Source organism: Megachile rotundata, chromosome 13, assembly GCF_050947335.1.
Source record: "Megachile rotundata isolate GNS110a chromosome 13, iyMegRotu1, whole genome shotgun sequence".
NCBI lineage: Eukaryota > Metazoa > Arthropoda > Insecta > Hymenoptera > Megachilidae > Megachile > Megachile rotundata.
In genome coordinates, this window is record NC_134995.1 from 11,953,350 (window position 1) to 11,978,387 (window position 25,038).

Below are 25,038 nucleotides of genomic sequence, written 5' to 3' on the forward strand. Positions count from 1 at the left end.
GCATAATTCTGTATTTATATGCAATAAATATATCATTTTTTGAATTCCTACTTTATCGATTAATTTTTTGTATCGTAACACTCGAATAGAGGTCGCGATAAGCGCGTAAACTAGTGAAAATCAAACTAGGCGCCAGAATTGGCCAGATGCCTCAGTCGTAAGTCGGACAGCAAGGTGTGTGTACCGTTCTATTGTGTCAATTATTGTTTTTCTTTTTGTTCTATTTTACCTGTGCTTATCTAAATACTTTTGGATTATTGTGTGGAAAACTGCGACAAAGTGAGTACTATGAAAAAAATTACAATTTCTATAATATATTGTTTCATCTAACAAAGATGCTGTTCGTTTATGATTCGATGTAGCATCATTTTGATGAAGTGGTTTTAACGTTAAATGTCTTTAAACGGTTTACAAAATATAATTATTATTGCCTTGTATTATAATTTACGTTAAGATTAGTTATAACATGGTGATCATGATTTATATTGATACATCGTACCAAAAATTATCTTATAGTCAGTAAAAGGGTAATTAACGTAGTTGAAGCGTTTACACACGAGACATATTTTACAAATAGTCGTATTGGGACTATATCCGTTATGTCAATTATAATGAAGTTTGTGGGTTTCAATTTTCATTCTATATTGAAAAAAATACATTATCTGTGCCCGTTTTTAATTTCTTGTTTTATTTCATTCTATCTTACGTAAACATATAAATATAATTAAGTATAACAATTTGATTGCATGTTACTATTAATTTAAGTTAAAGGTTTGACGTTTTTGTCAGCAGTTTTCAGTACTATGAAATATGCGTTACATAAATGGTAGATTATCATAACAAGTGTTTGCGTACAACTTCTTTCGTTTATAAATAAACATTAACAAAGTTGAATAGTTTTTTATGAACAATGTTGAATCGTATCGGTTGCTTATTAACAAAATAATCAGAAGGGAAAGGATAAAATGAAGGTGTACAAATCAAGCGAAGGGCACTTCTGGAAAATAGTGCGACCACTGATAACAGGAAGTACGGAAAGAAAAGGAACATTTCGCCCGTATGGCTTTGGTTCGAGAGCATCGTTCATTGAACGAGCTTTCGTATTGGTCATTGCTTACATGGGTACGACAAGACCGGTTGTACTTAACATACAGGAGGTTTCAAAATTAAAAGTGTTTAAGTTATTTGTGATAAAAAGTTAAGAAAATGAAAAAAAAATTGTAAACGAACGGGATGTACGTGACATCGACGTTTAGCTCGAAATGCAAACGCGACATTAAGCGTAATTAGACGGTTTTGCACTTGGTGACTGGACTTTCCTAGAATGACCACGCGACGTTCACGAACAAAATTAAAGCATATCAAGGTTGTTCATAACAAGAAGAGTTCATAAAAATTTTAGATGTGGAATATAATTATGAAACCCGCCAAATCTATCGATAGTGTCGATAAGTAACTATTCGATTCTTATAGTTTCAAAAGCTGTCATATTGTAATATTATAGTTTCGACACACATAGTTCGTGATCGAAGCAATTTTACAGAAAGAACATTTTTGTCATGACAACACTTGCTTTCACATCGATACTCATTACATTCGATATATTTTTTCTTTTGAATAGATATATATCGCAGTTGAAAGTACTGCACACGCACATCACGAATATCTAATAGAAACCTCAAGGTTACTTCCATTTCTTTTTTAATTAGCGGTTTCAATGGACAGTAATACAAGTTGCTGAATGGCACAAGAGATCATGAATTAACCTCTTAAAAATCTGTCAAATGTTCTTCGAACATTTTATTAATTGCGCATCTTCATTTATGTTACCGTTTAGAAATATCATTGCTCGAAATTTCTTTGATAGTGAACTGTGGTGTTTTGAATCATCAGGGTGTCTAGTGAACAGGTCTGCGATAAGTTTTCAGGGATAAGGTGAAAGTACATATTGTGAGCATGGGTTGGGTAATATGTTTGAAATTAGATAAGATTCTTTGCTATCGAAAAGCTTCCTCAACAATATCAAATAACCTACGTATGGTGTTATATTTATTCTGATATTACTGACGGGGAAAATACTATCCCATACCTAGTTCTGCGAATGCCGAATACTTTTCCTTTATCTTATGTCATATGAAACAGTAACTTGACACGCACGGTGAAATTGGAAAAACAGTCCATCGCGTTCGAAAGATATCGCTCTCATTTTTACATGTGAAAAGAGTCTTTTGTGTTTCGAGTATTGTTCGAGGATAATTCCGATAGCCAGGCTTCATTTTCAACAATAAAATGAAGAACAAAGGAAGAGAGAAGAACGTCTTTGAACTGAGCTCGATGGAATACTAAAGTGGTCATGTTGTCGACTCATTCCGCGATTGTTCCTCGTTTACTGTCTTTATTTATAATGTTGTATCAGTGAATGTTTGACGACAAAGGTTTTGACATAAGTCCATGCAATTTTCGTGCAGTTTTGTCCAGAATAATAATCACGTCTTTGTTCAGAATGATAATTACTTTTCGTAGATAAATACGCAAACAGCATGGCGTTCGAAGATTAGACGTAATCTATGGGTTCCGTAGGTATCGATACTTATCGATTCAGTCGATAGTCTTGTTAAGATATCGTTCCTGCTAATGGGGATCGTAATGGCGGAAAGTAATGGCGTCACCATTAAAGTCTATCTTATTTAAATTTTTGATGTAATCTAACGTAAGTTCAAACAAGAATAATTATATTTAAATAATAAAATTGCATACCATCAATATACCGTAAATGTGGATCTTTACCTACATTACACTTAGTATTATCGTTGAATGATTTTTACGTGATATTATCTGCAGGATGAATCAACGTTATCATACGATTCCAGACACTTTATCAAAATTTTTTTAATCAACTAAAAGTTATACTGTTCGTGTATTCCATGCGTTTGTACGTTTAAAATAAAATATATTAGGTACTGGTAATATGATTAACAAGTGTAATGCGATACGTGTATACCAATCGATCGAGATTATTAAACACATGAATGCTTTCTGAACATATCGGGGTCATTGTGGTGCACTTAGTGTTCTATATATGCGGCACAATTCTGGTCAAGAGTTTTAAAGTCTGTGCAACAAAGACCCTTTGTGCATTTTGCGACCATAGCAAATACTCCAGGATATTTCGAAAACGAAACTGGAATGATTCGTCACAAATGAAGTTTTTTTGACGAAGATCGAGGTCAAATCTATAGAGTTAATAAGCGGTCGTTGAATTAAGTTTTAAAACAAGATTAGTTGCGCGAATCTTTTGTATATTTTTAAGTATGAGAGTTACACGTGCTATTCGTAGCGCAAACGTGTGTTTAGCTGTGCAGTTGTATCCGATCCAAAACGTTACATTTTGGTTTCTTGGGAAAGCACAATAAAATCTAGGTTTACAATATTCCGTTTACGTAATAAACACTGTATCAATAAATCGAATTCTTGAATACTCGAATATTCGGATCTAGGAATTTACAGATGTGAAGATTTAGGAACATTAATGTTTTTGTTTTTTTTTAAAGAAACGAACAGTTCATGAGAATCGGTGACTAAAAGTAGGAAGTTAGTTCTCAGCGCTGATCATCAGAGGACAGGAAATACTCCATAAAAATTGTGGCGCACAACACTCTGTTTAACTTAGTCACGAATTTAGTGCGTTCCGACGAACAGTGTTTTGAAAACAATATGTAATACACGAATCATTCGTACGTTATCTTTGATAAGTTGTAAAAAAACCGTAATGAGCTTTGACTAATATCTTTGTTATTTAAAGTTCTGCGTGCTTTAAACGTATCTGTGTCAAAGTAATTTATCTTTCACTGTTTTCGCAGATAATTTAGATACTCGTAGGAAATGAATATTATTTTTAACACGAAGCGGCTTTATCACTGAACGGGCCTCATTATTTTTTGTGTATTTCGATACAAAGACCCATGAAATGTCAGCGATCACAACTTCACGATTCGTGCATCAGATAAGCGTCTTCGTTACAAATTATTTCGCGATCAATATTAATAATATTCTTCCTGCCATCGAACTTGACACCAATGGTATGACCATAAAAAGTGCACGTGTACTCAGTTTATAGGACACACATGAACAGTTTGCGGTAACTCGTTGCCGCAGTTCTTCAACATCGATTCAATCTCTATACCTGTGCAATTCACGTGCACCGTATCTCGAGCCATTCCATCTTGGCTAGTGAACGATTGTGCTGTTTCCTGTCGTTTCTTGGAAATGGGCGAATTAGTCGGGTCAATTCTGTTTGCTGGTGAAACTGTAACTCTCATAACGGTACTTTCTACGAAGAGACGAAGAATGTATGCGACAGTAATTTGTTAGGGAATAAAGTAGACAGGTCCAGAACATCTAGATTCCTATACAATAAATATCTAGATCCTCACATCCTTATAATGTCTGACCTTAATATCTCTAGGGACGTCACCGCTAGATTCTAATATCTTTACATTTCTAGATTACTGTCATTCTAGATTCAAATTTCCCTAGATCTAAATTTCCCTAGATCCAAGTTTCCTTAGATCCAAATATCCCTGGTTCCAAATTTCCCTAAATTCAAGTTTCCCTAGATCCAAATATTCCTAATTCCAAATTTCTCTAGATCCAAACAGGCCTAATTCCAAATTTCCCTAGACCTAAATTTCCCTAGTTCCAAATTTCCCTGGATCCAAATTTCCCTAGATTCAAGTTTCTTTAGATCCAAATATCCCTAGTTCCAAATTTCCCTAAATTCAAGTTTCCCTAGATCCAAATATTCCTAATTCCAAATTTCTCTAGATCCAAACATGCCTAATTCCAAATTTCCCTAGACCTAAATTTCCCTAGTTCCAAATTTCCCTGGATCCAAATTTCCCTAGATTCCAGTTTCTTTAGATCCAAATATCCCTGGTTCCAAATTTCCCTAGACTCAAATTTCTCTAGATCCAAGTTTCCCTAGATCCAAACATGCCTAGTTCCAAATTTTCCTAGTTCCAAATTTCCATAGATTCAAATTTCCCTAGATCCAAATTTCCCTAGTTCCAAATTTCCCTAGTCCCAAATTTCTCTAGATCCAAGTTTCCCTAGATTCAAATATGCCTAGTTCCAAATTTCCCAAGATCCAAATTTCTCTAATCCCAAATTTCCCTAGATCCAAATTTCCCTAGTTCCAAATTTCCCTAGTCCCAAATTTCTCTAGATCCAAGTTTCCCTAGATTCAAATATGCCTAGTTCCAAATTTCCCTAGACCTAAATTTCCCTAGTTCCAAATTTGCCTGGACCCAAATTTCCCTAGATTCAAGTTTCCCTAGATCCAAATATTCCTAGTTCCAAATTTCCCAAGATCCAAGTTTCCCTAGATCCAAATTTTCTCTAGATCCAAGTTTCCCTAGATCCAAATATGCCTACTTCCAAATTTCCATAGTTCCAATATCCCTAGATAAGAATTGCATATACGAATATTCCTAGATTTCAAAATCCGCAAATACCGATATTCCTCGATCTATACATCCATATACGAAATAGATTTCAATAACCCTCGATTTCACTCAGTTTCGAAATAAACTTGCAACACATTTCGCGTCCCTAGAAGTATAGTTTTCTGGATCCTCCCCTCTACTATCATCCGCTCCATCGAACTTGAGAAGTTCTGGATGATATAATTCTCATAGCGCAATCGAATTAACGAAACACATAATTTGCCGTGTTATCTAACAAAAGAAACGAACACTGTCCAAGTGCGCGAAACCGAAAAGAAATTGTACGATTACACCGTAGTATTTTGCGTTTGATGCAGGCTTTCACTTCGAGCGGTATGCTTCGATTACGTAAGAAAAATCGTACCGTATTAGAGCAGCTTGCGATTATCCGGCGAAATAAGTGCGCGACAGACACGCAACCCGAGCGTTTATATGTGCATACATTTTTCGAATAAATTGAATTCGCATTTAGAGAACGAGATCGTAGGTTAATTTGTTCGTTTGACGTCACAGGTAGATGAATGGTAAACGTGATTTTGAATGCAACTCTTATCTAATCCCTGAATTTTTACCGCGATAAGCAGCGGAACGATAGTACCACTCTATCTCACTATGCAGACACGGACATTCGCGATTAGATATAAACTGATCCCGTGTTCAAAGTTAATAGTTCATTGACCAACATCCAAGTTTTATTTTTGGAAGCCTCCCCTGTGCGTTTCATGCCCTCCTAATTTCCTGTATTGATCCTTCAATTATAAGACGTCGACGTACCTTGCGTGTACTTCTATTTTTAATTAACAGTTGAAACAGAATTAGATACGCAACACGTGCGTCCTATGTTATTCGCGTGATATAATTGACGCACCCTGTGCGTCTCGTGAGGAATCCATATAATCAATAATTACACGAAATTGCATGAAAGCGAAGTAATCAAGAATAATGAGTAATTCGTTTATTATCATAACGAATTGATTAATCACAGACCGTGTAATTATGCATTAACTAATTAGCGTATTTATCGCTCCGATTCGGAGAATTCTGGATGATGCATGTTTTAGGCGCGATTTCTCGCAGCTTGATTTTTTGTCCTTAGAATTCAGATCAGTAAGAGGAAGATGATCAATCTACATGCCAGTCGCCTGGACGACACATGATAATTTCGATGTATGTAGTTTTTTATCGTGAACTAACAACACATCCTGTGACTCATGTACGCTGAAGCATCGTGTCGTGTATCGTCGCCCTTAAAACTCTTCTCCCTTCTCGTAAACGAATTAATTCCCTTCGGCTTCGAAATCTAAGGGTTCAACCCTATTACGTCTATGCCCTTGCTAATGGCGTTTATCGACGTTTCTAACACACCGAGTTTCAGATTTACTGCTTTGCATTGTACCGAATATTTAGGAGTTGAGTGTTTAGAACTTTGAAGTTTTGGGACTTTTGAGGTTGGAGGTTTGGGTGTTTGAGAGTTTGGGAGGTTTAGGACTTTGGGAGTTTGGGACTTTGGGAGTTTGGGACTTTGGGAGTTTTGGGACTTTGGGAGTTTGGGACTTTGGGAGTTTGGGACTTTGGGAGTTTGGGACTTTGGGAGTTTGGGACTTTGGGAGTTTGGGAGTTTGGAACTTTGGGAGTTTGGGACTTTGGGACTTTGGGAGTTTGGGAGTTTGGGACTTTGGGAGTTTGGGACTTTGGGAGTTTGGGACTTTGGGAGTTTGGGAGTTTGGAACTTTGGGAGTTTGGGACTTTGGGACTTTGGGAGTTTGGGACTTTGGGAGTTTGGGACTTTGGGAGTTTGGGACGTTGGGAGTTTGGGACTTTGGGAGTTTAGGACTTTGGGAGTTTGGGACCCTGAGACTTTGGGACTCTGGGAGTATTAGACTCTAGAGAGTTTGGGACTCTAGGAGTTTGGGACTCTGGGAGTTTGGGACTCTGAGAGTGTGGGACTCTGGGAGTTTGGGACTCTGAGAGTGTGGGACTCTGGGAGTTTGGGACTCTGAGAGTTTGGGACTCTGAGAGTATGGGACTTTGAGAGTATTAGACTCTAGAGAGTTTGGGATTTTGGGAGTTTGGGACTTTGGGAGTTTGGGACGTTGGGAGTTTGGGACGTTGGGAGTTTGGGATTTTGGAAGTTTGGGATTTTGGAAGTTTGGGATTTTGGAAGTTTGGGACTTTGGAAGTTTGGGACTTTGGAAATTTGGGACTTTGGGAGTTTGGGACTCTGAGACTTTGAGACTTTGGGAGTTTGGGACTCTGAGACTTTGGGACTCTGGGAGTATTAGACTCTAGAGAGTTTGGGACTCTAGGAGTTTGAGACTCTGGGAGTATTAGACTCTAGAGGGTTTGGAACTTTGAGAGTTTGGGACTCTGGGAGTATTAGACTCTAGAGAGTTTGGAACTTTGAGGGTTTGGGACTCTGGGAGTATTAGACTCTACAAAGTTTGGGACTCTAGGAATTTGGAACTTTATGAGCTTTAGGATCTTGATAGTTTAGTACTTTGAGACTTTGGGACTCTCGGTATATTAAACTCTACAGAGTTTGTTACTCTAGTAGTTTTAGGATCTTGGAAGTTTGGGACTTCAGGGGTTTCAGCACCTTATGTGTTCAGACTCTTGAAGTTTTAGGACTTTGTATGTTTAGACTCTTGGAGTTTTAGGACCTTGTGTGCTTAGACTCTTCGAATTTTAAGATCTTGTGCGTTTAAACTCTTGTAGTTTTAGGACCTTGGGTGTTTGGAACTTTGATAGTTTAAAAATCTTGGAAGTTTGAGACTTCGAGAGTTTTATAATCTTAGAAGTCTGAGACTCTAGGAGTTCTGTGTTCTTAGGAGTCTGGGACTCTATCAGTCTTGAGAACTTGGAAGTTTGAGATTCTTGCAGTTTAAGAACCTCGATATGGCACTTCGAAAGTTTCAGAATCTTAGAAATTCAAGAATGTACAAGTTTTAAATTTGAATAGGAGCCTAAAATTCTTAGGATACGGTTCTCAATATTATAGAATAATAGAACTTTCGAATAGGAAATATCCGTCCTGGGAATCGGCGACGTGCGGAACCTCGCACGCAGCTTATATGGGTTACGTTTCCTCGTCCAACTCTGTGAACAAGTACCCACTGACCAACTTAATGGTAATTAAGAAACCTTCATTCATTACAAGATTATACAATCTCCATTTTCATTCCCACACGTAATGAATAACGGTTTGCTTCTTGTTCCCTGAGACTTTGTTTCATAGAAGTAAACCTTTGTACATGTTACTCTGTTTGTCATATTTGCAGTAACTGTCGTGTTCCAAGTATCGTGAAGTGAAATGTATCTACTGAATATTGCAAGAATTACTGCATTATTCATGATGACGTTGAAAAAAAGTAAAACTGTTTCTTATTAATTGTAGCCTTGCTGTTGATTGGTTAATTAGCTATGCACGTTTACGTTTTATAACGTGTTTTCAATAAAAACGATGTATTTCGATTGTAAAGCGCTTTTATAATATTCGGGTTAGGTCACAGAATAAACCTGAGGCACCATTTTCTGTCGGTACCTTTGATTTTTCAAGAACGCGGTTCCTTTAAATTGGTTTTACAAACGAGCGGGAAATTTAAATCTACTTTCATGTCTAACAATTTGCAATATATTTGTAATAAATTTTCTGTATATAATATTGTCTTTCAAGGTATTTTTATCAATTTTACAGCGTTGAAAAGTTGAAAAAGAAAAGAATAAAAATGATTGCTCTAAAAAATATGTTTGAAGAATATTACGGAAATGATTATTACAAATAACTTTTAAGAAAAATATATCACAAGAAATTACAGATGAATGTTCTGTAACGTTATAACAAAATATATATTAGAAATAAATAGATACGACAAAGTATTTATTAGAAATTACTGATGAATATACAGGTTTAAACTATTCTTCTCCGACCGCCATACTTCTGCACTGTGCACCCCCGATTCTTTTGATTTGGGAATTTAAATTGGCCCTCTAGGAGGTGGGTTTCTTTGTCTAGTATCGCCTCTTGTATGTACTCCTTAGTTAGCTTTCGTTGTACCGAAAAATGTGAATTCGCGTATTGAGACGTTCATGTAAGTGTCCGCACACGTGTTTGGAATAAACGTCTAGACTACCTTTCTTCCGTATTGTCATGCTTCGAATAATTATTCCTCGTACACAAAGGAACGCTGTAAATTGAATTCTGCGATCGAAACTTATCGAAGTCCATTCAAGGACGATTTTAAAAATATTTAAATACAAATTTAGACACTAAGAATGTGAACAATTCTGAACTTGACAAAATAAAAATTTCTTCACCCTTCAAATTAAATTTGGAGATTCACGGATTGTACTTGAAAATCATTTTCACAGATTTTACTTGAAAATCTGCCTTCTCTTCATAATGGAGTCCCTTTGTAATCTGTCGGTATTCGAAAGAATTTTCTTCTTCATTGGACCTTGGAATATAGACTTTTACTCATCGCGCACACAGTCGCCTCGCATTCCATTGTCATACCTGTAACAGAATCGTGTTATGCAGGTATAATGCGGTGTGCATGACAATTCCCCACGATCAATTAACAGGCTTAACCGGACCGTTTGATTTTACTTATGAATAAACGTAGCGTGGTGAACCCGTTAAATTGCTTCTTCCGGTGGTATTTGTGCTCGTATCTATCTTCATCGTACGATCGTTCTACACGCACAAAAACTTCGTCCAGTCGAAGTACAAATTCTGTGCGAACTTCAAAACAGAGGATGCATTAACACTAAACCTATGTGTACTTAATTAGAAATTAAAAAATAAATAAGTAAACGATGAAACATAAGTTAGTACACATTATTCTTTATCTTGATGAAAATCAATGCTTAAGGAATGTACTTTAACAAAATGTGTATTTTATAATAAGAAACTTGTGGAGCGGTTATTTGACTAGTTTGGTGGTTTCAGTGTTAAAAGATATAGGAGAACAGGAGCTAGTTGAAACACTGGGACTCTGACAGTGTGGGACTCTGAGGGTTTGGGATTCTGGGAGTATTAGACTCTAGAGAGTGTGGGACTATGAGAGTTTGGGACTCTGAGAGTTTGGGACTTTGGGAGTGTGGGACTCTAGAGAGTTTGGGACTCTGAGAGTTTGGGACTTTGGGAGTGTGGGACTCTGAGAGTGTGGGACTCTGGGAGTTTGGGACTCTGAGAGTGTGGGACTTTGGGAGTATTAGACTCTAGAGAGTTTGGAACTCTAGGAGTTTGGGACTTTGAGAGTATGGGACTTTGGGAGTGTGGGACTCTAGAGAGTTTGGGACTCTGAGAGTGTGGGACTCTGAGAGTTTGGGACTTTGGGAGTGTGGGACTCTGGGAGTTTGGGACTCTGGGAGTTTGGGACTCTGAGAGTGTGGGACTCTGGGAGTTTGGGACTCTGAGAGTGTGGGACTCTAGAGAGTTTGGGACTCTGAGAGTTTGGGACTTTGGGAGTGTGGGACTCTGGGAGTTTGGGACTCTGAGAGTGTGGGACTCTGGGAGTTTGGGACTTTGGGAGTATGGGACTCTGGGAATTTGGGACTTTGGGAGTGTTAGATTTTAGAGAGTGTGGAATTCTGGGAGTTTGGGACTCTGGGAGTGTGGAACTCTGGAAGTGTGGGACTCTGGGCGTGTGGGACTCTGGGAGTATTAGACTCTAGAGAGTTTGGGACTCTGGGAGTTTGGGACTCTGAGAGTTTGGTACTTTGGGTGTATTAGACTCTAGAGAGTTTGGAACTCTAGGAGTGTGGAACTCTAGGAGTTTGAATCCTCCCTAATCTTCCCAAATTTTCTTAGAGTCTCACTACTATTCGCATTCCTCGCTCTGAAGACAAGTCGCCATTTTCCTGTCGTCAATACATTCAGCGCTACGCTCGAAGACTGAACACGATCTGATTATTTTTAATCCATTTTACACTTGCCGAGCTTGGAATGCACGTGGATTTACGTGTGTTAAAAACGACAAGTTATTTTCCGCTTGATACGCAACAGGAGCGATCAATGGGACGAGAAAGTCTGCAGGCTTGTTTTCGCGCCGTCTATAACGTCAGACCTTGTTTTGGACGTTTATCTCAACAGGTCGACCTAGAAGTCGAGATTTCCTTGTTACTTTATATACAGAAATATGCAAGCTTTTAGGGCTTTAGGAACATCTTGCTTTTTAGGGTAAAGTTCAGATTTTGAATTTTATGGTAACATTCGGATTTGGCAAGGTTTAGGTATTTTTAGTTATAGGAATGTTAAGACTTTGCGCTCGAGAGGTGACTCACAGTCACCATTATATTTAATACAATAATTTTAAATAAGCATTTTTTAACTGATTCTATAACATGACACGTGTGATGTATAAACATAGTGAAACAAACAATAGTGGAAATTATTAGTAAAGAAATAATAACTTCAAGAAAATTCATTTAACTTTTTAACTAAGCTTTAAAGTTGCTGTTTGTAAACAGTCAAATTACCTTCGAGTGCAAAGGGTTAAGACTTTTAAGGGATGTCAAGACTTTGAAGTCTAGGAGATTCAGGTGTAACTTTGAGTGTCGAAGTTTACTGTTATCAGAATCTGGATTAAATATAAACAGATGGATGTGGAATATTGCGAATCGTGTACAGGGTGTTTCATAACTAGTGTCACTCCCTGAAAGCAAATCTTGTTCAGAAAGACACCCTCTACCACCCCTTTCAACACCTCTCCTCGTAACACTACTTACGATCCACCCTGTATAACCTCGTTAGAATTCGCCATATTACCAGAAAATCGTTTGGTCTTTACCTTCAACGATGCCGTTACACCATAGAAAAATGTGGGATAGAAGCGGGGAGGGACGCAGGAAAACCTGATCCTTTTTCTGGACCCTACATTCCCCATTTCTGGGATACGTATGTAACACCGTTAGTCCACGCGCATACACGACGGTCTCCTTTTTATTTAACTTGCCGCACCATTAGAGGGGCTTTGCTAGCTTGTTCTACCTACGAGAGACTTGTCTGGCTTTGGACGATCATTACGTTTGCCTCTCGCTCGATCTTGTGAAACGTTCTACGCATTGGCGTAGGTGTATTCACTTTAGCAATACTTTAAGCGTTAATACGTTGTGTCTACTTCGCGATACAAATCTGATTCACTGTACGCGAATAATAAATTAGATTCATTGGGCCGGCAAAGAAATGACTTCATAAATTGTGGATGCACAAAGTTTTATGGGATGTTATATTAAAATTAAATAATTCATTGATGGTCTGTTGATGTTAAAAATTTGGAAATTTTTTTAAAACCTTATAATGTTATTCATATGTGATGCGTAACATTGTTGAAATGCGACAAAAAGACTTATGCTACTTATATCATACTTCTTACAACATTTATATACAATTACAATAATATATTACATATATTTTTTACAACAATCTTGACGAAAAAGTTCACGAATAAGTTCAATAACGAAGCATGGCAAACTACACCAGCGCGATCAGTTAACTCATTTGGCGACGACAGATATGTGGGTAGTCCCCCATTCATCTCCCACATTCGAAGACAAAAAACATTCGGGGTCCTCGATATCTGTGAAACATATTAGGAAGCTGGTTCAAATTTCCTCGTCGATCTTTGTCCACATGTAGAACTTTAGCAAGGACACTTGTAAGAAACGTTTCATGGCCATCTTAATACAGGGTGTCTCACAATTAGTGTAGGTCCGAGGGGATGTGATTCTGAATAAGATTTCCCTTTGCAAAAATGGGGTTTGAAGCTTCGCTTTTGAATTACTAAAGAAAAACACGGACGCGTAGAAATGGGGGGAGTAGAGAATATAACGCGTGGAAATAGGAGACGTAGGGAATATAATGCGTGGAATTCCGCCGCGTGGAGATTCAACGTGTGGAAATACGGAGCGTGGGGGTTATGACGCGTGGAATTCCGCCGCGTGGAAATACAGGGCGTAGGTAATTAGAGCGCGTGGAGATTCAACGCGTGGAATTCCGCCGCGTGGAAATACGGAGCGTAGGGAATATAATGCGTGGAATTCCGCCGCGTGGAAATACGGGGCGTAGGGAATTAGAACGCGTGGAAATACGGGGCGTAGGGAATTAGAGCGCGTGGAATTCCGCCGCGTAGAGATTCAACGCGTGGAAATACGGAGCGTAGGGAATTAGAGCGCGTGGAGATTCAATGCGTGGAAATACGGAGCGTAGGGAATTGGAACGCGTGGAATTCCACCGTGTGGAGATTCAACGCGTGGAAATACGGAGCGTAGGGAATTAGAGCGCGTGGAATTCCGCAGCGTAGAGATTCAACGCGTGGAAATACGAAGCGTAGGGAATATAACGCGTGGAAATACGGGACGTAGGGAATATAACGCGTGGAATTCCGTCGCGTGGAAATACGGGGCGTAGGGAATTAGAGCGCGTGGAAATTCAACGCGTGGAAATACGGGGCGTAGGGAATTAGAGCGCGTGGAATTCCGCCGCGTAGAGATTCAACGCGTGGAAATACGGAGCGTAGGGAATATAACGCGTGGAAATACGGGGCGTAGGGAATATAACGCGTGGAATTCCGCCGCATGGAAATACGGAGCGTAGGGAATATAATGCGTGGAATTCCGCCGCGTGGAAATACGGGGCGTAGGGAATTAGAGCGCGTGGAGATTCAACGCGTGGAAATAGGAACGTAGGGAATATAACGCGTGGAAATACGGGGCGTAGACTCTCTACACTAACTCCCTACACTACTTGTGAGACACCCTGTATTTTCCTTGCTTCGAACGGCGGGAACATCAACAGTTCAAATATCTTATATTTACAATTCATTATTCGCTCTTAATCTATTTGTTTTAACGTATCCAAGATATCCGAGTTTTATCTCGTTGACTGAACTGTCGGTGACCCTTTTTGTTCTTGAAGATAATCTCCGTAATTTGGAACGCAGTTCGATCAGCCTTGGCCTTCACATTCATCGTCGATTATCGCTTATCGTTCACAAATATTCTTAATTATTGACGACGATATCCCCGTATAATTGACATCACTTCCGGTCACGGAATCATTCTTGGCACATGCACGTGATTCATGGTATCTGAACGTAGTGGCAAAAACGTGATCTCGCTCATGATTCACAGATTTGAATGACGGCGAGTTTCGATGTCCATTACGTTCACTTACGATTCTCTGAAACGTGCATTCATGGAAGTAAAATGGATTTCAAATTTTCTTGTAGATGTCTGAGAAAGCACGGAATGATATGCTTTGTAATTCACGACGTATCATTTACAACGTGTACGATTAAACTTTCTATTCGTCAAATCGACGACCCGGAAATTGTAATTTGACGTACGCAATTTTTCTAGGCTTCGATGACTCAATGTAAGTAGAGCTCTGCAGTCAGCGACTTTTATAAATTTTTCGAATATGTGACCCACATTTCTCTTTAGCAATACCCTCGTCGATACGTTCGTATTCTTTATCTTAAAATGAAATTTGACTCTGATACTCAAGAGTTTATTCAACAAATCGCGAGTGAGATTAAAACCGTGTTATGGCGAGTCTAAAGTTACGAAGAATGCCTTCCAAAAGAGTGTCGAGTACTCTTTATCGAGTTATCATGTTCGTGCATTCTCTAATTTGTTGTGAAAGGTAAACGGAGTCCGATGTATTCATTCCGATCATTCTGTTTCAGGCACACAATGCGAATAGACCGGAGCTTATTGCGAGAATAAAATTTTACCAGTTCGAACACCTTTGAAGAGATGTAATAGTTTTGGACATTTGGACATCTGTGTTTGGAACTAACGAGCCATGGATTTACCGATTTATTTGCTGGTTGCCGTTGCAGCCTTCACGGCAGTCGACGGCCTGGAGGGACCAAATATATGCACGAGACAAGAAACGTAAGTTTTAAACGTGGAAATAAAGGGCGTAGAGGATATGCCGCGTGGAGATTCAACGCGTGGAAATACGGAGCGTAGGGAATTAGAGCGCGTGGAGATTCAACGCGTGGAAATTCGGGGCGTAGGGAATTAGAGCGCGTGGAATTCCGCCGCGTGGAGATTCAACGCGTGGAAATACGGGGCGTAGGGAATTAGAGCGCGTAGAATTCCGCCGCGTGAAAATTCAACGCGTGAAAATACGGGGCGTAGGGAATTAGAGCGCGTGGAGATTCAACACGTGGAAATTCGGGGCGTAGGGAATTAGAGCGCGTGGAGATTGAACGCGTGGAAATACGGGACATAGGGAATTAGAGCGCGTGGAGATTGAACGCGTGGAAATACGGGGCATAGGGAATTAGAGCGCGTGGAGATTCAACGCGTGGAAATACGGAGCGTAGGGAATTAGAGCGCATGGACATTCAACGCGTGGAAATTCGGGGCGTAGGGAATTAGAGCGCGTGGAATTCCGCCGTGTGGAGATTCAACGCGTGGAAATACGGGGCGTAGGGAATTAGAGCGCGTGGAGATTCAACGCGTGGAAATACGGGGCGTAGGGAATTAGAGCGCGTGGAATTCCGCCGCGTGGTGATTCAACGCGTGGAAATACGAGGCGTAGGGAATTAGAGCGCGTGGAGATTCAACGCGTGGAAATTCGGGGCGTAGGGAATTAGAGCGCGTGGAATTCCGCCGCGTGGAGATTAAACGCGTGGAAATACGGAGCGTAGGGAATTAGAGCGCGTGGAATAGAAACACGTGGAATTCTGCCGCGTATATATGCACGAGACAAGAAACATAAATTGTCATTGAAAGCTTCTAATAATCTCAACAATTCTAATTTTTAACAATTTTCAGTTACAAGATAACAGTGAGAGTGTCCGAACAGCAGCCGTACACCGTCCGGGACTACACGTGGTGTCTCAGTTTTCCTCCTCGATGCTCGAAATACAGAGTAGTGTACAAGACCGTGTACAAAGAACAGGTATTAAAACGAAGAAATGAAATAAACGAACAAGTAACGAGGCATAATTAATACTGTTTGTAATTTCAGGAATTAACGAAGCAAAGACCGGTGGAGGAGTGTTGCAAGGGTTACGCAGAAACCACTGATGGAGAGCGCTGCATTCCTATCTGCTCCAAGGACTGCGTTCACGGCACTTGCATAGCACCTGACGTCTGCAAGTGTGAATCGGGATACGGAGGACCATTATGCGATTACAGTAAGCTTACAATGATCGTCGCTCATTAACTACAGTTTGATAATACACATTCTATTAACAGAATGCCCACCGGGTAAATGGGGCAAGTCTTGCGAGAAGGACTGTCTGTGCCAAAACGACGCCAGCTGTGACCCATTCGATGGCAAATGTAGGTGTACCAGAGGCTGGACCGGCGACTATTGCGAGCAGCAGTGTTCACCGGACCGGTATGGACAAGATTGCGGCGAAGAGTGTCGTTGTAGGAACGGTGGAAGTTGCCACCACATTTCTGGCGAGTGTCATTGTGCTCCTGGGTATACGGGACCTCTGTGAGTACTCTTGTATGTATGTATGTATTGGGAGACTCTGCTTAACAAGTAATTCATGAAAGTTTTTATTCTGTTTAGTTGCGACGACTTTTGTCCACCTGGTAAACACGGTGACGAGTGCAAATCGGACTGCAAGTGCCAGAATGGCGGTTCTTGTAATCCTACGACTGGAAGCTGCTACTGTGCACCTGGGTGGACGGTAAACATGAGTTTATACGTTGAAAATTGTCATGCGAAAGAATGTAGAATTTAACTTGAATCGATTTTGAAATAGGGTATAGTTTGCGCTCTCCGCTGTCCGGAAGGTTTCTGGGGCAAAAACTGTTCTCAAGTTTGCGATTGTTACAACAAAGCTAGTTGTCATCATCTCACTGGTGAATGTGAATGTAAACCTGGTTATTACGATGTAAAAGTAAGTAGGCTTGATCGTGTGATTCAAGTGCTTTATTAATAGTGTTTGATGGGTGCTAATCGTTTGTTGACAGTGTTTGCAAATCTGTCCGGAAGGAAAGTTTGGTTTAAATTGCACGAGTAATTGTACTTGCGAAAATGGAGCGGACTGTTCTCCCGTTAATGGAACCTGTACCTGTAAACCTGGATGGACCGGTAAAAAGTGCAATAAACGTGCTTGTCCGGATGGACTCTTCGGACCTAATTGTTTAAAAGTAATGTCTATATTTTGGTCACTGAAATTACAAATTGACAGAAGTTACAAGGAAATTAAATTGAATCTTAGGTTTGTCAATGCAGCGACGACAATACAGATCTGTGTCATCCTGCAACTGGGGAATGTATATGCAAGGCAGGGTGGGACGGCGAAACCTGCAACAGACCTTGTCCTTTCTACACATACGGAAAGGGCTGCCAAAATCGTTGCAATTGCAAAAATAATGCGCAATGCTTGCCTATAAACGGGACCTGTATCTGCGCTGCTGGATACAGAGGTGAGGATTGTAGCGAAGTATGTCCTGACCACACTTACGGCGAGAACTGTGCACAAAAATGTGTTTGCAAAAATGGTGCCACTTGTTCACCCGAGAATGGCCGATGCAACTGTACAGCAGGTAATTATATTTTTACGTCAGAGCAGTAATGAAGACTAACAACTAAAGGTGTAAACGCTCATGCCATTCCTTGTAAGTTTATGCTGCATTTAAAAATGTTGATTGAAAAATGAACCTTTGAAGTCATAGCTTTCTTTTTGGTCTTCTGTTTGTTTGAATGTAATCATTAACTTAGTTGTACGATTCTGAATTGCATGAAAATAAGAGTAGTGTTCGTTAATCCATTACATTGCAGTCTCGCTATATGGCTCCTAAGCGAGACTGCATTGTATCTGCGAATTTATAAGTTAAACATTATGTATAAGGTAAGTGAGGTTTAGAAGCTATAGTCAAATTTATTATTGACATTAAAAATTTGTAAGTTAAATTTTATTTTTGCATGTGTTAAATTTTGTTAGGATGGGTTGGTGTTTCTTGTGATCGTCCCTGCGATGATAGATCATTCGGCAGAAACTGCGAGGGCAAGTGCAAGTGTTTTAATAATGCCGCCTGCAATCCTCAAAATGGTAAGGGTGTTAGCTGCAACGATCTTTTGACTGTAAATTCTTTTTGTTCTTCATAATTTATTTATTTTTATATTCTATCTTATTGTTAGTTATATATCTTTTGAATTCTGGTTTTTCCTTTCTCGTTGCACGTGCACCAAAACACGTTACTTTTTTAAACACCTGCAGGCACGTGCACGTGTGCAGCTGGCTTCACCGGCGAGCTTTGCCAAGATCATTGCAAAACCGGATACTTTGGACTGGGGTGTACTCAGGTCTGTGATTGTCACGAAGACAATAGTTTGGGCTGTGATCCTGCCACGGGTCGTTGCATCTGTAAGCCAGAATGGCGAGGTCTGTTTCTTTTTTTGCTTTCCACTCGTTGATCAATCGCTATACTTGAAAGCTTGTTCAATAGCGATTAGATCCTTAACAACGTTAGTGATTTTAATAATATAAAACAGGAGTACGCTGTGAAACCAAGTGTCCTGAAGGCCTTTATGGCAATGATTGTCATTCACACTGCGAATGTATGAACAACAGTTCATGCGATCCTGATACTGGCACATGTATTTGTGCCAGAGGTTGGGAAGGAGCTGATTGTTCTCAGCCCTGTAAAGAAGGCTGGTATGGTGTAGGCTGTAAAGAGAAGTGTCCAGAGAAAATGCAGGGTAAGTATAGTAATGAATTCTACACGAATGTGAATTAAATTCTTGGAACTCTTTTATCATTGATGTAATTGAACTCTGATCATTGCATGACTAACTGTTACTTTTTAACTTATATTTTTTACACTATAGTTAGATATTTCTTAGTTAAAGTAGCTTGTAATATTTTCTTCAGCATGTGTATAGATAGCTGATATAATCTGTTTGACACTTTAATTATAAGGAAATGTGGCACTGCTTTAATGGTTGATATAACACAATTATTTCTTTGTCATTTTTTACCCATCTTTTCATCAGTCAATCACTTCGAAGACTCTGGTAAGTCATGAACATATAATTCATCATATAGATTGACATAAGGCAATTTTTCTTACTAATAAACAATTATACATTACAATTTTTTTTAGTTTAAAATTTTAAATCTATGCAATATATTTTATTTTCCAGATAATATGACGTGTGATCATGTTACCGGAGAATACGTTTGCCGTCCTGGATACTTAGGCTTAACTTGTGAACATCCTTGTCCGCCAAATCGCTATGGACTAAACTGTGCTAATCGCTGTCGTTGTAAAAATGGTGGAGAATGTCATCATGTAACCGGTAAGATCTCCATATCTGTTTAACCATCCTTGCTTTTGTTACGTATAATCAAAATGTTCCGGCTTTAGGCATATGTCAGTGTCGTCCCGGTTGGAAGGATGAGCATTGTCAAACACCGTGTCCGGAAGGAACATATGGTATAAATTGCAGTCAACATTGTACGTGCCAAAACGGAGGAAAGTGTAGATCTAACGATGGCCACTGCCGTTGTGCACCCGGTTGGATTGGCACCAAATGCACCGAGAGTAAGCAAAAACGTTTCATATTAAGTTGTATTAAATAAGATAATAAATAATTGTTTTCTATGTACTTGTTAACAGTTTGTCCAGAAGGATACTACGGTGATCACTGCATGGAACCCTGCAATTGTAAAAGTGACTTTTACACTTGTCATCCTGCTGATGGTTGCATTTGTAGACATGGATACGGAGGTGGATATATTATTTGGAAATTAATGTTAGTATTCATTGGCTGCTATAATAACAGAATGTTAATGTACTTTAGGCCCAGATTGCAACGAAGAACTATTTTCACGTAACATTCAAGAAAAAGATAATGGTGGATATGGTAGTATAGTAGCAGGATTTTTGTTTGCTGCAATTGTTGTCGTTGCTATGAGTTTAGCAGCTTGGATATATCACCGACGCAGGGTAGCTGATCTTAAAAATGAGATTGCCCAAGTACACTACGTCGCTGATCCTCCTTCTCCACCAGGTATGTATTTAAAAGAGAATTTAAGCAAAAATTAATTTTCATTGCAATAAAATTTTGTGTCTTGTACAGAGCAAACTCAATTTGACAATCCAGTGTATGCCTATCAGGGCTCGTCGAAATTCGATGATGGAACAACTACTTTGTTGAACAATTTCCAGTTCAGAAATAATCTTGGAACAAGCAAGAAAATAAATAATGAGAAGGCTAAACTGGGAATGAGCAGTTGTATAGATGATGATGACGACGATTGTAAAGGTAGTATAAATTTATTTATAAAATAAGAGTGGTTTAAACAAATAATTGTTTTTAGGAGCATATAATCGATACGATCTCAAGAATCGAGATGCAGATATGGGAAATCCAAACCTTAATGTATATCATAGCATCGATGAAATGGATGGGAAAAAAATTGAACATGTTTACGATGAAATTAAGCAGAACAACGATGAGTCAGAGTACGATGAATTAGGTAACCCAAGACCGGTTAGCGGTTATAAACAGTTCAATCGAATGCCAAATGGCTTCTGCTCTAAACCCTCGGATAATGCAGGACCTAGTAGATCGAAGGAAAAAGATCCAGAACTTGGTGAAACTTAAATTCTCCTCATTCTTCATTTCACTTCAAGTTAAATCATATAATCTTAATTTTTGAAAGAGGTAGTTTCCATGTGATTTCAAACAAATTGTGAGAAGCATATCTATTCTTGATCATTAGCGATTAATTCTGCTTGCCTCCCACAGCAAGACGAGTTACTATGTTAATCGTAAGTTCTGAGAAATCATCTTGACAAACATATTTTCATTTAGAAGGATGCAAACTTACTCCAATTGCTCAGTATATGCATGTACATAGTTAAATAGTAATGAAAAAAATAGTCAGATCAATATTTTATTTATAACAATCGTATACTCATAATAGACATTTATCTATAGTATGTGCCCTTTTTGCAATATTTAGCGAAATTAATAATTGTAGGATGTTTGATGCAATATTATTATTTTAAATAATTGATACAAAACAAGTGGCTATAATCTAATCAGTCTTTTTATAATTGACAGTAAGAAGAATTTTAAACTTTTCGTTGGTTATAGTTGAAAATAAAAGTTACAAATTAATGTAAATGAACAAGAAATGTTCGCGTGATGTAGTATCAAAGTCGTGCAAAGAAAGTTGTGATATTTAAAGAAATTATATAAAAGATACTACTTAAAGTAAAAAGTTTTAAAAGAGGAAATGGAAAGATAGTTGACTATTATATACAAGAGTACCTTGTAAGTTTGGAAATAATTGTAACAAAAAGATTTGGCTTATTATTATTGCGAACAATGTTACAAACAGTAAATGTGATCGAGTAAAAAATACTCATCAGTAATAATAAGTAAATTGGCAAACAAGGTACAAAGTCGTTAATAAGTATAAATAAGAAGAGACCGGTTTTACGATCTCACTATATGCATCGCATTCTGATTTTACAACATTTTAATTTCTTTTTGTATTTTATTTCAACATTGAGGTATCATTACGCGATATTTATTCACATAATATATTATATTTACTGCATATACAAAAAATAGAATTGTTGATATTTCAAGAACAATTTATTCCATACATGTGCAAAAATTTATGTGTAAGGAATTTTGAGAGAATATAATGTTTTTTGATTAGCATATAGTCTCATGTCACTATATATTGTGATTAAAGATGATGTATTTTATTTGTATATGTATATACAGGGTATCTCATTTTAACTTTTCCATGTTCTCATCTTGAAATCTATTGGATAAATATATTTTAGATAAAATTTACTCAATCCAAAAAGCAGTATGTCAGTGTCAGAATTTATTGAATGTAACATTGCTGAAAACGGAGTAAATTGCATTTCAAAACACGTTTAATGGAACAGCGATAATAACATGGAAAAATTGAAATAGGACACAAAGTTTAAATTAAGAATCTATGAAAATCATGATACTATTATAAAATATGAACGTATTTATTCCTTTTATATTAGACAATATTCGTCGCCTATTTTTTAATTTCTATAAAATGTCTATTTTTACGATTTTATATATACTATTTTTATTTTTAGATGAATCTAGGTAACAGATTATTGTGATTAATACATATAAATATCTGTACATATCGTTAAGATAAGATATAAGATACAACCGATATTCTTAAATATATTGTTAATGTAAAATTGTTTTAATCATGTCTCATCTCTGCTTGTTCTATTCCCCTTGTGAAGGGATCTGTATCGTGTTTGTTTAATCAAGTTTAGCACAGGTGATGAGATCCAATGAAGTCCACCGAGAAATTGTAAAAGGGCTGCAACGCTCAGACAGATAGATATGTCTGTAATCAGAAATAGATCTGGCATAGTTCATGTGTTCTACCATTTTTTTGTATCTCAATTCTTTAAAATTAATTTTTCTTTTTTACAAAATAAAATTATTGTATGATGACTCACTGTGTATGGCACAAAAGATCAGTATACATAAACCCACAACGGTTGATAATCCTTTATGGACGGAACGCATTGTTTCAATGCCAAGAATATCATACAAAGCTAAATCTTGACAACTTAACAAACTACCAATACTAATACCACCTGCAAGAGCACAAATCAGCATCCATGAGTAGCTATTCACATAAATTAGTCCTACAAAGAAAGAAATTCCTTTCACATCATGAACATTGAAACAAAATATTATCGTTTATATACAAGAATATGAAAAAAAGTATGTACACACCTATTAAACTTATACTGCAGACCCAAGATGCTACACCAAAATACAGTCTTCTAGTTTGACTAGAGACTTTCAATATTTTATAACTCATTAAGTTTGGTAGAAAAGTAGCAAAGCCAGCTGTGATAACTAATGACATCCAAACGTAAGAATCTTGTGCAATTAGGCTACTGAATATAGGCAGAATAACCCAGAAATAGAGAGCAGATACTTTCATTCCAGTCCAGCCAATAACTGCAGCCCAGAATTTGAAATTCTTAAGAGCATGAAGCTGATACTTCCATTTACTATCAGACTGAGGAACTGGATTTACAAACAAATCTACATCTTCGTCTTGCTCTTCATATGCATAGATGTTACTTCCTTCATTAAGCAATCCTCCACTATGCTGTATCCTTTCTTCACCTTGACTGTACTCAGAATTTTCAATTTCATCTTGACTACTCAAATGTTGTTCGCTCTTGGAAATTTCTGAGGAGATTCGTATGGGAAGTTCAGTATCTTCTTCAGTTGAAAGAAGAAGGCTATGGATTGATTTTTTAATATTAGTAATCTATCTTTACACTACCATCTTAAAATATCTATAAAATGAACCTGTAAGGAGAAGTTTGCTGCTGTGTAGGCAGTTTAAAAGTCAATACACCAAGGGTAGTGGGCAAGAAAATAATGGCTATCAATTGAAGGCCAGATTGCAACTTGGCTTTTTGCAACAGTAAATTTGTGATGCTTGGAATAAGTACAAGACCAAAAGAAATTGCAGTATTCCTCACTGTCAGCGCTAAAAGGAGCTTCTTCCGGAAATATTTTCGCAGAATATGATCACTTAATAGGATGACAAAACTAGCACCTATACCCATTACTGCACAAGCACTGGCATTAGCCAAGAATATACCGCCTGTTGTAAGGTAAACAGATGCTATGGCTCCAAGTACTAATAAAATCACTCCTATTATTCCTACCATGATAGGAATAGATGCCATACTCACAATCATTTTTGCCCAAGGATCTAAAATAATTATTTTTCAGAAATCCAGGTATATAAATTAAATTATATTTTTAAAATAAAAGAATTATTTGTTTGCAAAGATATAATGTTAATTGACTGACTAATACAAAACATTTACATCTACCTGATAAATTCCAGAAAGCAATAAACAGTACTGGTGTCAAAATAATCTTTTTCATCACTAGATCAAATTCAATGGTATTGAGTTCAAATACGCATGCCACTACTACTCCGTACATTGCAAAAATACTTGGAACAGTCATCTGTAAAACAATAACATAATAACAATTTCATTAATGTTTTCAGATTTCATACCTGGACCAAAAATACTCCAAAAAGAACAATCCATGAGTAACCACCATCAGGAACTGTGGGCCCCAATTCTGGAAATGATGTGACAATATCATCAAGATGGAGCCGCCTGATCAAAGACATTTTTTTATTATGCTTCAATATCAATTTAATTATGCACTTAATTATACGAGACCACTGTGCTGCACACTCTAGACGATCGCGTAGCTTGAACCATTATCTAATCTTTATCAAGGAGTCAATGGTCTGATAGCCAATGATAAAGAATGGTACACCTTTTAAAAGTGCTTTGTGCCTAAGCTTTTAGTGATATAGCTAATAGATTCTAAATGATTTTTGTTCCATTATGAATGAAAATGACTATGTAGATTGGAAAGAGAATTCACAAGTTTAGGTACAAAATGTATAACATTTATTTATCACTGGACAGATTTATAAAGCAATAACAATATAAAAATTATGTATGA

At 37.9% G+C, this 25,038-nt stretch overlaps 2 protein-coding genes across 7 annotated transcripts; one reads left to right on the plus strand and one right to left on the minus strand.

Annotated features, from left to right (window-relative positions):
* The first annotated feature begins 126 nt into the window (after positions 1-126).
* Positions 127-22,968, plus strand: drpr (multiple EGF like domains draper). 6 transcript variants are annotated; one of them, XM_012286638.2, is made up of 19 exons: positions 127-279; positions 15,194-15,404; positions 16,296-16,422; positions 16,492-16,660; positions 16,722-16,968; positions 17,047-17,167; positions 17,243-17,380; positions 17,454-17,633; positions 17,705-18,032; positions 18,431-18,538; positions 18,707-18,871; positions 18,982-19,188; positions 19,483-19,503; positions 19,633-19,788; positions 19,857-20,033; positions 20,109-20,219; positions 20,293-20,502; positions 20,572-20,757; positions 20,813-22,968. In XM_012286638.2, the coding sequence occupies exons 2-19, from the start codon at positions 15,313-15,315 to the stop codon at positions 21,097-21,099; spliced, it is 3,030 nt and encodes a 1,009-aa protein (XP_012142028.1). In that variant the 5' UTR covers positions 127-279; positions 15,194-15,312; the 3' UTR covers positions 21,100-22,968. The 6 variants fall into 6 exon arrangements, with proteins under 6 accessions (XP_012142028.1, XP_003699680.1, XP_076394842.1 ...); XM_012286645.2 differs by lacking the exon at positions 127-279 and adding an exon at positions 14,736-14,880; XM_003699632.3 differs by lacking the exon at positions 19,483-19,503.
* Positions 22,646-24,701, minus strand: LOC100875139 (uncharacterized). The gene is made up of 6 exons (XM_012286627.2): positions 24,575-24,701; positions 24,384-24,522; positions 23,848-24,259; positions 23,257-23,777; positions 22,974-23,165; positions 22,646-22,858 (listed from the first exon to the last, which is right to left on the minus strand). The coding sequence occupies exons 1-6, from the start codon at positions 24,692-24,694 to the stop codon at positions 22,713-22,715; spliced, it is 1,530 nt and encodes a 509-aa protein (XP_012142017.1). The 5' UTR covers positions 24,695-24,701; the 3' UTR covers positions 22,646-22,712.
* Positions 24,702-25,038: the final 337 nt, after the last annotated feature.

What these genes read in the sequence shown, in the direction of transcription:
- LOC100875139 (XM_012286627.2), bottom strand. Translation starts at nt 24,694, where the DNA reads ATGTCTTTGATCAGGCGGCTCCATCTTGATGATATTGTCACATCATTT. An exon ending in TTGGAGTATTTTTGGTCCAG is followed by an intron (nt 24,523 to 24,574) that starts GTATGAAATCTG and finishes ATTGTTTTACAG; the next exon opens with ATGACTGTTCCAAGTATTTT. An exon ending in TGCTTTCTGGAATTTATCAG is followed by an intron (nt 24,260 to 24,383) that starts GTAGATGTAAAT and finishes TAATTATTTTAG; the next exon opens with ATCCTTGGGCAAAAATGATT.
- drpr (XM_012286638.2), top strand. Translation starts at nt 15,313, where the DNA reads ATGGATTTACCGATTTATTTGCTGGTTGCCGTTGCAGCCTTCACGGCA. An exon ending in AGACCGTGTACAAAGAACAG is followed by an intron (nt 16,423 to 16,491) that starts GTATTAAAACGA and finishes TTGTAATTTCAG; the next exon opens with GAATTAACGAAGCAAAGACC. An exon ending in AGAATGTCATCATGTAACCG is followed by an intron (nt 19,789 to 19,856) that starts GTAAGATCTCCA and finishes TTCCGGCTTTAG; the next exon opens with GCATATGTCAGTGTCGTCCC.